The sequence below is a fragment of the Salvia miltiorrhiza genome, chromosome 4, assembly GCF_028751815.1.
Source record: "Salvia miltiorrhiza cultivar Shanhuang (shh) chromosome 4, IMPLAD_Smil_shh, whole genome shotgun sequence".
Taxonomy (NCBI): Eukaryota; Viridiplantae; Streptophyta; class Magnoliopsida; order Lamiales; family Lamiaceae; genus Salvia; species Salvia miltiorrhiza.
Genome location: NC_080390.1, coordinates 34087713 through 34103263, shown reverse-complemented (window position 1 = coordinate 34103263; position 15551 = coordinate 34087713). Strand labels below are relative to the sequence as shown.

Here is a 15551-nt window from a genome sequence, read left to right as displayed (position 1 = left end):
GGGATGTCCCAAAATGATAGTCCACTTCTTAAATTTAAATTAAATTAAAATATTATTTTACTAAACTAACCTTATTCAATATTTCAATAGTCCACCGAATGATTGGGCGATATCTCCTGTTCCAATTTTGACCCGATCTCGCAACAGGTGACAGCCTCCACCGCCGTCGTCCCTCTCTCTTCTAACGGCGAGAATTGCTGCCGCCGTGACAGCAACACCTCTGCCTCAACTCTCTCTCTCTCTATCAACCGAAGCAATCAGCACAAGCCCGGCGTTGACTGCCCGTCAGCCCGCCATCCGCGCTCGGAGCAACCTCGCCGCGGATTGACAGCAGCGACGCCAGCCGCGCCGCCGCATCTGCTGCTCGTCCGCTGAAGAACCGCTGCCTGGAGCCGTTGCTGCTGTGCACTCTTCACAGCGGCGCAGCAGCTGCTGCTGCGAGCTTCTTCCTCGCGTGCTCCTCTTCCTCGCGAGCTCTTCGCCCGATCTGTCCTCTTCTAACGGCGGAATCTGGACCGATACGCGACTGAGACGGAGGCGGCGGCGACGGCAGGTCGATTCACATAGTGGTGGCTGCGAGCCTTGGCGGAGGAGCCGAATTATTTGCAGGAGGAAACGGCTGAAAAAGGCGACCTCGGCGACCTCACGCCGCTGATCCGATGGCGTCAAACGGCGGCAATGGCCCCTCCAGCGTTGGTTGGTTCCCGCCGCCGTCTTTGGCTTCCGGTGGACTCAGTTCACCGGGCGACAGAGGTGCGCTCAATCTGCCGGTCGTCTCTACAAATTTTCTCCCAAATACTCCTCGTTCCTCCTTCGTTGTAGGAGAGAACTCCGAGACCGCTCCTCTGGATCGAAGTTCGGGTGTTGCTGCTCTTCCGAAACCTTCGATGGCCCCCCCGTCTGGTCCGAAGGTGTCGCCTCCTCCTCAGCCGAATGCCTCTTTTGCAGATAAGCTGAAGGCTAGGGATGGCAGTCCGACCAAGCAAGTTTCCAAACCTAGGGACGTCCCCGCTCATGACTATTCAATCCTCCGGCCGGAGTTGGTGGATCTCAAGCGTTGCCTTGTTTTGGACCCTTCTTTCCACCAACGACAAGTCCGGCGTTTCGCCCATGCGGTTCACGGCCGACTGATCCTCCGCAAAGGTGATTCACCTCGGTTTGCAGCGGATCTTTGGGAGGAACTTCAGCAGCTTTGGAAACCGTCTGCCGGTTGGTCAATTCATCCTCTCGGAAAAGGTTTCTTCACTTTTAATTTCACAACCGACGAGGATAAGGCAGCGGCTTTCACTAAAATGACTTGGCGTCTACGCTCAGGTATACTACATCTCCAGGCTTGGGTGCCGAATTTTGATCCCTACAAAACGCCTTCTACCCTTGTTCAGGTATGGATTAGAATCTTTAACTTGCCGCATGAATATTGGCACCCAGAGGTTCTTTTCGGGGTCGCACGAGAAGTGGGAATGCCTATCTTGATTGATGGTCAGTCTGCACAGGCTCATGTGGGTCATTTTGCTAGAATTCTTGTTGAGTTAGATGTTTCGGCTGATATTCCTGAGGCTTTAGATATTAAGTGTGGCGACACTGATTTTACTGTCAAGTTTCGATATGAGAATTTGCCTTTTTACTGCTCCGTTTGCAATGTTGTGGGACATACTGCTAACCAATGCAGAAAGAGTAAAACGACCACGATGGGCTTTACGGAACATCAGGGCCGGGAACGTGGTCACTACAAGGTGGATGACCACAGGGTTGATCCTCGTCCCTACACCGGAAATCAGGAATCTCCAGCAAGGGCTGGACAAGCTTTAGCTGAGATTGGACAGTCTTCAGATCCTACCTCATCCAATCCCTTTGCTGTGTTGGTTTCTATTGATGGTGATGATAACATGGACAAACCGCCTTCTGATGGAGGCCGAGCTTCAGATGCTTGCATCCCTCAGGACAGTCAGGGTAGAAAGGATATAGAACAGTCTGGTTCAGATGACGAAAAGCGCCAAATTGAGATAGTTGAGCAGGAACACAAGAGGACTTCTGCACCTCTGGTTGTTCAGCCGCTTGCTATTATGACTGACAACAACGCTGTGCTAACTTTGACTGGGACGACAGGACCCATTTCTCGTACACGAGGGCGTCCGAAAGGGGCTATCACGAAGAAGGGGAGAGTTTCTGATTCTTCTATCAAGCACAGGCTCCGTCGCTTCATAATTAATGGCATGTCTTCTGATTTCCAAAATTCAGCACGCAGTGATGATATGCATGGCCCTGGTCTTGACACTTCTTCGCCTGTGGAGTTCCTGAATAAAGTGAAGTTTGCTCAGTCTGGAGGACAGATACTGCAAAACTTTGTGATCAACTCCTCTAACTCTACCGATGCAGCCCATGCTATGTCGGTTGTGGCCTCTTCAAAAATGAAGAAAAAATGGGGCGATTTGTTGGACGATGAAGAGGACGATGTTTTAGACGAGGACGACCCGCTAAAAATATTCTCTTAGTCTTGGTTTCTTTTTTGGTTACCCGGGGTTTCTTGCGGGTTATTTTGCTTGTTTCCTTTGTATCTGGTCTCTCTTTTTTCCTTTTCTTTTTAATAAAATTTCCATTTCAGCAGTAGTCAAACATAGGATTAAGTGAGATGATTAAATACATGCATCTTTCTTAATGCTATCTACATTAAATAGAATAAAGGGAATAAGAAAAGAATCGACCATTGATGTTTCATCTCTCTACCCATAAACACTCTATTTTATAAATACTCTAACAAGATTTGTTAGACAAATGCAATGGCAGATCCCATATTGAAAGAAGATTTAAATCAGGTTGCAACTACCAACAAGAGTGGTGCGAAAGCTCCAACAACAAATGATGCTATCAAAACAAGCATGAGGCCATTACTTGATCTCAATGCCGAACCACAAGAAGAGGTTTTCATTTTAGCAGGCTAATTTAGCAGCAAAATTTTGCTTTGAAACTGTAGTGCGTCAAAAAGTTGAAAGAGGGGAAAGATGAAAGGAAATTCAGGAATCCAAATGCACAAAAGTTGAGGATAAAATAAAAACTACGAAATAAATAAAGTTTTGACCACTAAGTAAGTCATATAGAAAATCAAACTTCATTAATAAGGGTATAATAGACAAAAAACACATAAATTAATATATCTAAATAAAATTAAATGTGTTTTCTTAATATGTGTGAAAATTGAAAGGGGACTCAAACGGTGGGATGGAGGGAGTATTTATTAAAGCACGTACAAACAAAGTAACACGTAAGGTACATGTGCATATGAGAGAGCTAACTGAGAGAGGGAATGAGGGATCGATTATCATATATAGTAAAATTCTATAAATATTAGTGCATCGGTCCAGTCATTTAATTTAATATTTATAATAGTAGAATAAATACAAATTAATCATGAACATGAAAGGACAATATCAACATCAAAATACATATACTTATTACTCTAATGTATGCACTTTCTTTTTCTTTGAAACAAATGTATGCACTTTCAAGCACCCTTTATCCGAATGAAAAATAACGAAGAAATATAGCACTATTATTATTAAGTAATAATGGAGTAATCCAATCTCGTTGACCAACAACAATCATTGAAAAAACCACTTCATTAATTCTCCAGCTACAACCCCCCATATATATTTAATTACATGCCTTAAACTTAAACTAACAATCAAACAGTAGGTGAAAAAAAAAACACCATTTATATATAATAGTGCATCTTTTTCAAACTAAGTGTGAAAAAATGGAGACGAAAGAGAAAGAAAACACAGAGCTGGAGGTGAAAAGACCATCTCCAACACTCGATCATGACGATGATGAAGCTGAGATCAACTACAGAGGCCTCAAAGTGATGCCTTTCATCATCGGTAAGCACATACATTTATTTTCATTAATTCTTGAAAGTAGTTGATGATATATATATATTATGGCAGGAAATGAAACCTTCGAAAAATTGGGAGCAATCGGCACGCTGTCGAATCTCCAAGTGTATCTAACCACAGTCTTCAACATGAAACGCATCTCCGCAACTTCAGTTGTCAACATCTTCAACGGCACCACCAACCTCGCCACCTTGCTCGGAGCTTACCTCAGCGACACCTACCTCGGTCGCTACAAGACCCTCGGATATGGCTCCGTCGCCTCCTTGCTTGTGCGTAATCAAACTAGACTAGCAACTCTCGTATAAAAATTCTGCCTTATTTTGATTTTTTCACACCCTTGTCAATTGCCTCAAATTGATGTTGAGGTGGACGCTGCATGACTTAAACAAACCAACGTACTAAACGATGTAGTTGGATCATAATGGCATTAATCTAGAATCCAATTTTATCCCTATGGAGAAAAACCTTGATCAACAAAAACTTTGCGCAGGGCTTGTTGGTGGTGAGTCTCACGGCGGTGTTCCGGAACCTCCACCCGCCGCACTGCGACAACCCCGGTGGTAGCTGTGTGGGGGCGGATGCCGGGCAGATGGCGTTCCTAGTGCTGGGCTTCAGCCTGATGGTGGTAGGAGCCGGCGGCATTAGGCCGTGCAACCTGGCGTTCGGCGCGGATCAGTTCAATCCCAAGACGGAGTCCGGGAAGAGGGGGATCGACAGCTTCTTCAACTGGTATTACTTCACGGTGACGTTCGCGGAGATAGTGTCGGTGACGCTCGTCGTGTACGTGCAGTCCAACGTGAGCTGGTCGATCGGGCTCGCCATCCCGGCCATCTTCATGTTCGTCTCGTGTTTCCTCTATTTCGTGGCCTCCAAGATGTATGTGAAGGTGCTGCCGGAGGGGAGCCCCCTCGCCAGTTTGGCTCAGGTGGCCGTGGCCGCCGCCAGGAAGAGGCGCCTGAGCTCGCCGGAGCAGCCGTGGATCAGCTTGTTCAGCTATACGCCGCCTAAGTCTCTCAATACCAAGCTGCCCTACACTGATCAGTTCAGGTAATTCATCAACTGTTTCTTTTTCATAACTTCTTTAGCAAAATCTTTAATTAGTTGTCACAGAATTATGTTAGATAGGAATTGGTGAGAATTGAGAAATAGCATCCAATTAAAAAATGGGATGAATTATGAATATGCAATTCTGAGTTTAACTTCTTGAGTGATGAAAAGGATTCCTATGAGCAGGGGCGGAGCTAGGGGTGGGGCAGGGGGGTCACTGGGCCCCCCTGGGATTTTAAAAAATAGTAGGGGTATTTTCGTAATTTTATATTAAAAATAAAAAAATATATAATTTTATCTACATTATTATTATGTTGAGCTATTTTAAACTGCAATTGGTATGCAATATTTAGAGTTAAGAGGTTTTGAAGAAGTGAACACATAATTAATTTATACATATCATGATTGGATTGGATTTTAGAGATTTTTTTTTTATTTGATATTGAAAGTTACTTTATCTTACAAAGTTTTATGAGATTTTTGCAAATAAAATCACAAACTATTTCAAATTTGTAATTTTAACATGACTTTTGACTGTGGCGAATTAAATCACTATTTTTTCAATTTTTTCAATTACGTCCCCTATTTTTTTTAGATCGTCAGAGTGTTGAATTGCAACTTACGTGGATTAGTAAAGACGACGTCGTTTTTGTGAGGCCTAAACGACGTCGTTTCGTACAATTTCAATTAATTTTTTTTTCCAAATTAGAAAGAGACTGTATCTTGTATTTGGGGAATGAAATTGCAAAAAAATTAAAAGATGAATACTACATGAATACTACATGGAGAAATAATTCACACAAACTTTAAATTAACAATTCGACAATCGAAAAAATTGGGGAATGAAATTGCAAAAATTATAAAAGATGAGTGATTTACTTTGCCACACTTTCAAAGTTACGTTAAAAAAAATTTGGACCCCCTGAATCAAAAGTCTGGCTCCGTCCCTGCCTATGAGGTCAGCGTTTTGTGACCGTTAAATTCCTATTTCGTCTTCACTTGGTTTAAATTTACTCCGCATTTCAGATGTCAATTTCATATCTTCAAATAATAATGGCAATAATAATACTATAGTAGCATAATGTAGGTCACCCAATGCCATATATAGAGATAATTTTCTTTCTTAACAAAAGAAAATAAAGTTGAATGAATGAATCTTAAACAAGCACGAGAACGATACAGGTGTTGGGATCACTTTAATGTTAAAGTGTAAATTAACTCATCTTTATTTTATACTCACCTACTATGTATAACAATTAACCATTAATTTTTTATTTATATTGATTAGGTAGGGTTGTAAGTTTTTGTAACAGAGTTTGGAGCATTTGCATATAAAATAATGGCTTTTCTATCACTATATACTATAGATATGCTTGTATGACCAATTCAAACTTAGCTCGCAGGCCCATGGTCACAGCACATCATGCATTATTGGCTTATTGCAATTTGCAATTGACTTTGCAATGCAAATTATTTCTCTTGAGTATTTAAATTTAAGAAATTAAATTTTCTTAAATTTAAAAGGACATACTTATTTTCCTTTCTTTTATATTTTGAAAGTGCGCCACTAAATATTACTGCAATCATTGTTTCAAAGATGGCGGCATTGGTGTTTCATTTTGTAGCATTATCGTAACATAATATCTCATAAGGTTAATGTGATAGTATAGAGGAGCATCATATTGGTTTGCTATGTCAAAAAGTGCCTCCATAATGCATATTGATCGCTGACATCGGCCCATCATTCCTGTTCTTTTTTTCTTTTTCGTTTTATAAAGGAAATAGCCCATCATTCTAAATTTAAGTGTAGTACTTTCGTTTTGATTAAGCACATACAAAAAAGATCGATATGAGTGTATTGAAAGTGAAAAAAATATCATCATTCTAAATTTTATTGTAATACTTTTATTTTGATTAAGCACATATAAAAAGGACCGATTAGTATATTGTGAGTGAAGAAAATATTATTGAATATATTAAAAGTGGTGAAAATTATGTTATAATTATAGTTCAATAATAGGTATGAAGTTTTTTTATGGACTTCCCAAAAAAAAAGTTGAAAGTTCTTTAATAGACGGATATAGTAATATTTTTTTTATTTTATAATAAATATTAGTTGTAAAATAGTAGTAGGCATGATAAGCGGGATATAGTATCTCATAGCATGTGTGTTTTTCGTTGAGCTTATAAGTTCCTTCAAAGTGTTTAATAAAATAAGTTTTTCTATTTCTAATTTATTTTTTTATAATCTTATATGCAATAATTATTTTATAAATATTATTCAACTATAATTTGTTGTTTTTCTCATATATATACTCATCTATCTTCGATTTTTTTTTTCTCTATTTAGCTTATCTTATCCAAATATTAAAGCTTTTGAGAAACTATATCTTAATTATAAGCTCTTGAAATATATATCTTAATTATAAGCTCTTGAAATATATTATAAGTTGTTGGAACCTTATGAAAATAAGTTGTTGGAGTGTTATATACTACTATTCGTACCATTTTATTGTTTCATCCTTTTTCTTTTTTTCCTCCCTCTCAATTTCAATTTCAATTTCTAGTATTGTAATTAAATTTTACAAGTATTTATTGTATTAAAATTAATTATTAGCATTTGATTTTGATGTTGGGTGTGTAGATTCCTGGACAAAGCTGCAATCATAAGTGCAGATGACAAGATAAACCCAGAAGGGTCGGCTGCAATGCCATGGCGGCTGTGCAGCATGCAGCAAGTGGAAGAAGCCAAATGCATCCTCCGCGTCATCCCGGTGTCCCTCACCGCCGTGCTCTACCACATCGGCGCCCAGCAGCAATACGTGGTCTTCCAAGCCCTCCAATCGGACCGCCGCCTCGGCACCACCTCCTTCGAGATCCCCGCCGCCTCCTACGTCATCTTCGCCATGCTCACCATCACCCTCTGGGTTCCCCTCTACGACCGCCTCCTCAAAAACCGCGCCCGCATCACCGTCCTTCAGAGAATAGGCATCGGCCTCTTCATCACAATCATCGAGTCCCTCGTCGGGGCATTGGTGGAGCGGCGCCGGCGGGAGGCTGCGCTGAGCGGCGCGTCGCCCATGTCGGCGATGTGGCTGGTGCCGCAGCTAGCGCTGGGGGGCTTGGCGGAGGCGTTCAACGCGATCGGGCAGCTGGAGTTCTACTACAAGCAGTTCCCGGAGAATATGCGGAGCATCGCCGGGGCGTTTTTCTTCTTGGGAAGCGCCGCCTCCAACTACGCCTACAGCTTTCTCATATCGACGGTGCATAGGATGACGGCCGGGGATGCCACGGGGAACTGGCTGCCGGAGGATCTCAACGAGGGCAGGCTCGATTACTTCTACTACCTGGTTGCCGTGCTCTGCGCTCTCAATTTCTGTTACTTTCTCGTCTGCGCCACCTGGTATAGGTACAAGGGCGCTGCAGATGGCGCCGCCGCCGAGATGGAGACCAAGAAACTCGATCATCATTCTGCGTGATAACCTCCTACTAGGATGTCATCTTTGATGAATCTTTAAAATGTCTTGGAATTCGTGTCGTGATAGAGCCAAGGATCATCTATCTACTCTGACTTCGCCGATCAATAGAGAGAGGGAGATGTAATCGTACTAGATGAGATGCATGCAGTAATTCAGATCTTCTATGTCGATTTTTCATTTTTGAGATTTCATGAAACAAAATCGATCTTGGCATTTTCTTGAATATAACCACTAACAAATCTCACTCAACTTGATTCTACTTTATTTTTTACAATTTCTTCAATCCATGAAAATAGATCCTAAGAAATGGCAGTATGAGTTTTTTTAAAATTATTTATTTATTTAGGGAATGAAGAAACGATTCACAAATTAAAAAGAAAAAAAATAATTAGAAAAAGTTAGTGTGAAAGGCTTAAACATGTTTCTGTGGATTAAAAAAAATGGCAATTAAAACCTATTTTGTGTATCGAGAGAGTACTACATTTTTTCGATTCTGTCCTGAATTATCGAGCTTGATCAGTAAGTGCCCCAAATTATAGGAAATTGCACAAATCTATTCTTTGGTACAATTTAACACTTTTTCAATACCCAAAGCAGAGATGGATCGTCGGAAATTTCCTTGGCAACCGCAAAAGTTCACATACAAGAATTTTTTTTAGTCCATATCAAATTTCTGATGATCCTAACTCCAATTCCAGGCGTTCAGAAGTTTATCACAGGGTAGATTTGCATAATTTAGGTATTATTTTGTCAAGCACTATAGTTGATGATATATATATAATTGAAAAAAATGATGATAGTTATTTGAGTAGTTAGCCTAAAGTAGAGAATTTAGAATGAATTCTAAAAGTGATTTGTGAACAAGGAAACGTGAAGGATTTCAAGAAATTGAAGAATCTCCTACTCTGATATTCCCATGTACACAAAGACAGCAATATTGAAGGTTTGTAGCAGCACTGCCTCAAAAACAGCTTCTTGTAAGCACGAAACTAGATCTCCTTCATCATTTATCAACATTCACTTCTAAAAGTAGTAATCAAATATGCAGAGCTGTGAAAAATACACTTGTGCAGGATGCAAAATGAATCATCCCTCAGATTAAACGGTGATATAATACCTCGAATCAAAGCTCTAATTCATTGCACCCATCGTCAAAATGCAGCTTCCCCTTTCCTCACACCGTGTAGGCTTGCTGGATCGTATCTATATCGAGACCTTTCAACCTCACCACTGATTCCACGTGACCTTTCAGCGTATGAAGCTCCCTTAACCTGCATTATATGGGATCAGAAACGTCGGATTGTTGACAATGGCATTTTGAAACTAAATTATATATTACCTTGCAATCTCAGCTCTCCTCTTTGCTTCCTCGGCCAACTGATTGAGTTCGGAGAAGTTGTTGGTTTCACTGAACAGTTTGGTGTCCGGTACTTGCAGGCCGTGGAGGGTCCTCTGAGCGTGCGCCCATTTGAGCTCACGTTGCTCTTTCCCGAAATCCTTCTTCCTCGTGAAAGCAATCTGCAATACAAGATTCGAAAGAGTGAAAAAATCGATCAAGAACACAGAGATGGAAAGTAAGTATTCGTAGACTTTTACCCTTTGCTCAAGAACAAGATCCCAAGCCCTTCCACTGAGAGCGTAACGGGTCAAGAATTTGATGATATCAAGTGGGATATAGAAGATGATGTTGTAAAGCCAGATCACCCCTGCCCAACCCCACCCGATCCCTTCAATTGCTGCAAAGCTCCAGTTTGCATACACGGCGATCAAAGTGGCGACCTGTTTTAGATGAGTGGAAATCAAGGTGTGTTTGAATGAGAGATTCCAATTGAAATTGGCGGTAAAGGAGTTTGGGCTAACCAGTTGTGCAACCACAAATGCTGCTACAAGCAACAAACCGGGGCGCTCAACATATGACCAGTTTCGGGATCTTGTAACAAATATCAGAGCCTGACTGATAGTGCTCACTTGAAGGTATATTGCTGAAGCGAGCTTCCTGAAGTCATCGTGTGCAGTCTTCTCGAGGGTCGGCACCCCAAATACTTTCTGTCAATTAAGATCACAAAATATTCTGTTGAGCAAGAGCATGATTTATACCTAAGTTCTTGAAACATTGTATTTGTATGGAGCAACATTCAAATCTATCATTAGCTCGATTCTCATCAGAAAAGGCAGGCCTGAAATGAAGTGGCTATATATGAATTCACAAACATTTGTAGCTTGTCATCATTTGTTAAAATCTTAGTAACGGATTGCAATCGAAGAGTAAAGAATAAGTTCAAAGAATAGCTTCAGAACACCTCAACTGGCAAGATCAACATACCGGAAAGAAATCTGTTTTGTATGCTGCCCAAAAGAATATGACTGTCATCATTGCCAAGTAACCACCTAGAATGACTCCAGTTGCAAAAATCTCGGAAAGCTTCCAGCTGTCTGGAAGAGGCGATGGTTTCACTCTATCTTTCGATATGGTCATGATGGTACCTTCACCATAAGCGTTGTACGACAACAAGTGTCAAGAGAAGCACTAAAAATATGTGTGCGCGCACACATGTGTGTAGAGAGAGAGAGAGAGAGGGAAGAGCAAACCATCATTGAGAATTGCGATGATAAGCACCATAAAAGGAGGAAAGTCGAATTCCCATATCAGGGCTAACAACATGAAACCAAGCTGATACACGACGAAAAAAAGGGGGAAAGTGGGGGAAGACATCAGACTAAAGTTTAAGATTAAAAACAAAATGGAAGGAATCTAACAAAAGAAGAATGAAGAATACATAACTTACCACAATACGGATTGTGATAGAAACGGCATAAATCTGCGGAAAAAAAAAAGGGAACGCGGTTGAGTTCATTTATCATGTAAAGCAAGGTTAGAATAGCCCATAAAACAGAAGCTGTTTCTTTTACTACTTAAGTAACAACTTTGACGTCAATTGTCAGGACATAGAGAATAGGCAGTACCGTGTAGTTTTTCATCCTTTGGAAGATTGCCCGACTAGTTAAAACAGCACTAATTATGACACTGAGGCCAGGTTCTGTAAGTACAATATCAGAAGCGCTGCGAGCTGCATCAGTCGCATCAGCAACGGCAATTCCAATATCAGCCTTCTTTAGAGCAGGAGCGTCGTTTACTCCATCACCAGTCATTCCACATATATGCTTTCTGGCTTGCAGCCGCTTCACTATTTCATATTTGTGCTCTGGCCAACATCCAAAATCGGCATGTAAATGAAATTTATAGAATGCATTTCTTAGTCACACTTGCAAGATTATTCCACAGTCAAAACTGAGTATATGTTGTTCAATATGATGAATAAACTGAAAGAAATTACCAGGGAAGACACCGGCAAAACCATCAGCTTTCTCTATCAGTTCATCGATTGGTAGAGAAGCAATTGATTCATCTTTGTTCTGTCCTAGCAAAGCCGACGAAGGATACATGTTAGTTCCCATCCCCAACCTTCGTCCCGTTTCCTTTCCTATCGCAAGCTGATCCCCTGACAAGCCATATCATCAAGCCATTATAATACAAGAAAACATCATGTTGAAAGAAAAACAAAATCAAAAGAAGGAATTCATGTAGAAAACTTGTACTTTAACAAAAAATCTCATAAAAACAAAAAAAGTCTTTAAATTTCTAAAGTTGCAATAAGAGTTTTACCTGTTATCATTTTAACATTCACTCCAAGATTTAGAGCCCTTCTTATAGTTTCTGCACTGTCGTGCCTGGGTGGATCGAAAAGAGGCATGAGACCAGTGAACTGCCATGGGCCTCCGGGACTCTCTTTGGTTCCTTCCGGAACTTCCTGCAAGAACGAGCAGCGATTGCACCTCAAGCTACAGCAAATGCGTCATAGTTCAATAAAATCTACTAAAATGAGGCAATGCCATACACGGTACACCTCTTCAATAAGTTACGATTAATGCACAGAATGATGCAAATGTGTACCTGGTACGCCACTGCAAGCGATCTTAAACCTCGTTCAGCAAACTTGTCGATCACAGTATGAACCCTTCGCTCTATCTCTGACTTGTTGTGAGCAAGGTTTAGAATCTGGAGGCACACACATGCGTGCGACAATTAGCATTATCATCATAGGAAAATGACAAAACTACTAAGACAGAGAACTATACCTGCTCCGGTGCACCTTTACTGACCCTGTGCCATTTTCCTTCACCGTCTATGTAAGTCAATGCAGTCCGTTTGTCAGTGGGATTAAAAGGAAGGAAGTGTATCTCTCGAATTCCGGCACGTGCCTGTTCACTGTATCGCTTAAGTAACTTGCAGCAACACTGAAACCAGTATCTAGCATTTACAGGACATAACAAAGAGGAAATATACCTCTTTCGGGTCAGCCAACATCCCAACTATAGCTGCATCTATTGCATCTTGATTTTCTGTTCGAGATGCTCGAGCAGCCATTAGAACAACCATATCTGCATCAACACCTTTGGCAAAAACCTACGCACAAGAGTTGACAGAGGACCAAAGTTTCAATCTCCTTAACATGGAGTAACATGGCATAATCATGAGAGGAGGATGAAATATCTGACTGACCTCAATAAGATTCTTGTCAACGGTAAGCTTATTCAATGTCAGAGTCCCTGTCTTATCACTGCAAAGAACATCCATACCAGCCATCTCCTCTATAGCAGTCATTCTCTTTGTGATAGCTCCCTACACAGATAAATATCCCGTTACATACTGCAATCACCAGAGAAGTGTTTATAACATTCTGACATGAATAACCCAACCTGCTGAGCCAAACGATGAGAGCCAATGGCCATTGTAACTGAAAGAACAGTCGGCATGGCAATTGGAATCCCTCCAATGAGCAGCACTAGAAGATTGTCAATCCCAGGACGATATTTCCTATGTTGAATAGGGTACATGACAATGATCTCTATAATCATCCCCACCGCAATAGAGCATATGCAAAAGTTCCCAATTGCAGTCAAAACCTGACAGTAAGAAAATAATTGAAAAATTCATATTTTCCATAATATATATATATTGAATGGATCCGGAATAACTATCGGGTACTTAAGGAACTCACCTTCTGGAAGTGCCCCACTTGATTAGTAGAATCAACGAGGTGTGCTGCCTTCCCAAAAAAGGTGTGAACTCCAGTGGCGATAACAATAGCCTCGATCTCTCCCTGTTTGCATGTGGAGCCGGAGTAGACGCCATCCCCTGGCCCCTTTGTCACCGGAAGGGACTCCCCCGTCAAAGCAGACTGCATAATCACATCATGATTCCAGTTACAGAACAAAAGTCTAACTTGGCACGAATGCACACAGAGAGAGGACACACACCTGATCGATTTTCAGTGGATCGCCATCAAGCAAACGAGCATCAGCAGGAACAATATCTCCCAACTTAATGCTGATGATATCACCAGGCACTAATATGGACGCCTCCTCCTCGCTCCACCTTTCATCTCTAAGAACCTTCATACAACCACCATGGATGAGATGACATCCAGAAATACACGAATACGCATCATAAAGTTGAATACAATATTAGTAACTAACTTTGGCTTTCGGAGCAAGACGTGCCATGAGAGCAGCTGCTGCATTTCCAGCATTGTTTTCCTCAAGAAAACTGATTGTGGAGTTTATCACAAGCAAAGTGATGATACCAACAAAGTCCTGCCAATCCGGAGGCTTGCCCTGCCAAAATGAAATCGAAGATCAATATTTCTCTCTAGAAAAAAAAGAAGAAAAAAAAGAAAAAGCAAACTAGGTAGAATTCGAGTCCTTACTCCTCCATTTGCAAGAGCAATGGCCATGATAGCAGCAGCTTCCATAACCCATGAAAGAGGGTTCCACATAAACCCCAAAAACTTCAGGAATTTGCTTTCCTGAGACAATAACAAAGTAATGAATTTTAGGTAATGAAACAAACAAAATCAAACACTCAATAAACATCAACATTTACACTTAATAAACATCAAACAATATCTCATTTGGAGCTGACGCATCTCAGACTTAGACAAGCCAAAAAATGGAAGAAAAGAAGAGGTTTAAAGATGAGTTAAGACGCAAAGGAGTTCGTGAACCACATTACTTAACAAGAGTTAAATACGCAAAGCACTTAACAGTAGAAAAATGGAAGAAGGAATAATTTAACAAAATCAGAATTGAAAGGAAGGAAACAAAGAACAAAAGTTGCAGTTAACAATCAAACATGCCTTCTTCTCCTCAAGCTTGTTGTGTCCAAAAATGACCAATCTCTCCTCAGCAGCCTCGGTTGTAAGACCTGCTTTGGTGCATCTTAGATTCTCAAACACTTCCTCAATGGGTATGTTCTCCTGCAAAAACACACAGAGAAAACATCAGCCCACAACTTGAAACAAAAGAAGCTGGTGGCACACGCACACCCCACAATCACGAAAATCTTTAATTCCAGTTATCAGATCCATTACCAAATCAACAGTTTCCTTCAACACAGCATCAAGAACTTCAGGCTTCTCCCCCATCTTCAAAATCTGAAAACTTTAATCTTTAACCAAAACCCCTCTTCCAGATCAACAACTATCCAAGAAACACCATGAACAAGAGGATGCAGCGCAAATTTGTTGGAAGTTGTGAAGAAATTGTGAAGCAGCCCCAGGTGAAAAACACAACTCAAACTTGAGCAGAATAAGGAAATAAGACTTCAAGAGAAACAATGAGGCTCACCCACCAACACCAAATCTATCAAAGAGTGAAACCGCTGATAGCAGTTACAGAAGAGCATAACCTTTGTCTTTTGCATTTCCTATTATTTATAAGTATGTTAGACAACAGACTTTTCTTTTTAAAAAATGAGAAAGAAAGAGAAAAAAAAAAAAAAACATCTTTTTTTTCACTTTCTTAGTTCTGGTGGGTTAGCTTTTAGGTACTTGAACCATCTAGCATCAATATTTGTACCTTACTTATTTCAATACACAAATTATTTGCAGGAAATAAAGATAAAAAGCTTTGGGTGTGTTTTTTTTGTAGATTTATTTACTTTTCTAGTGAAAGATGGATTTAGACTTTAAAGATTGAATCTTTTTTGAATTTATGATATGTTGGCAGATAGATAAAAGCAGCAGCAAAGCCAAGAGCCACAAAACTGCACATGGGCTCTCAACCCTACCCTTCT

At 40.7% G+C, this 15551-nt stretch overlaps 2 protein-coding genes across 2 annotated transcripts; one reads left to right on the top strand and one right to left on the bottom strand.

Moving 5' to 3' along the window:
* Positions 1-3682: 3682 nt before the first annotated feature.
* Positions 3683-8665, top strand: LOC131021275 (protein NRT1/ PTR FAMILY 2.11-like). Its single transcript, XM_057950390.1, has 4 exons — positions 3683-3875; positions 3942-4159; positions 4381-4937; positions 7582-8665. Exons 1-4 carry the CDS (start codon positions 3752-3754, stop codon positions 8414-8416), a joined length of 1734 nt encoding a protein of 577 aa, XP_057806373.1. The 5' UTR covers positions 3683-3751; the 3' UTR covers positions 8417-8665.
* Positions 8666-9294: 629 nt separating this feature from the next.
* LOC131021274 (plasma membrane ATPase 3-like) lies at positions 9295-15253 on the bottom strand. The gene is made up of 21 exons (XM_057950389.1): positions 14848-15253; positions 14614-14733; positions 14185-14283; positions 13955-14092; positions 13736-13870; positions 13477-13656; positions 13175-13381; positions 12978-13097; positions 12762-12881; positions 12554-12676; positions 12369-12473; positions 12081-12225; positions 11752-11916; positions 11381-11619; positions 11203-11235; positions 11006-11087; positions 10740-10900; positions 10277-10462; positions 10013-10195; positions 9756-9934; positions 9295-9687 (listed from the first exon to the last, which is right to left on the bottom strand). The coding sequence occupies exons 1-21, from the start codon at positions 14899-14901 to the stop codon at positions 9591-9593; spliced, it is 2871 nt and encodes a 956-aa protein (XP_057806372.1). The 5' UTR covers positions 14902-15253; the 3' UTR covers positions 9295-9590.
* Between the last annotated feature and the right edge of the window lie 298 nt (positions 15254-15551).

Coding starts and splice junctions, on each gene's coding strand:
- LOC131021274 (XM_057950389.1), bottom strand. CDS start 14,901: ATGGGGGAGAAGCCTGAAGTTCTTGATGCTGTGTTGAAGGAAACTGTT. Junction 13,382..13,476: donor AAGTGGGGCACTTCCAGAAG/GTGAGTTCCTTA, acceptor TCTTACTGTCAG/GTTTTGACTGCAATTGGGAA. Junction 10,196..10,276: donor CATTTGTGGTTGCACAACTG/GTTAGCCCAAAC, acceptor CATCTAAAACAG/GTCGCCACTTTGATCGCCGT.
- LOC131021275 (XM_057950390.1), top strand. CDS start 3,752: ATGGAGACGAAAGAGAAAGAAAACACAGAGCTGGAGGTGAAAAGACCA. Junction 3,876..3,941: donor AGTGATGCCTTTCATCATCG/GTAAGCACATAC, acceptor ATATTATGGCAG/GAAATGAAACCTTCGAAAAA. Junction 4,160..4,380: donor GCTCCGTCGCCTCCTTGCTT/GTGCGTAATCAA, acceptor AACTTTGCGCAG/GGCTTGTTGGTGGTGAGTCT.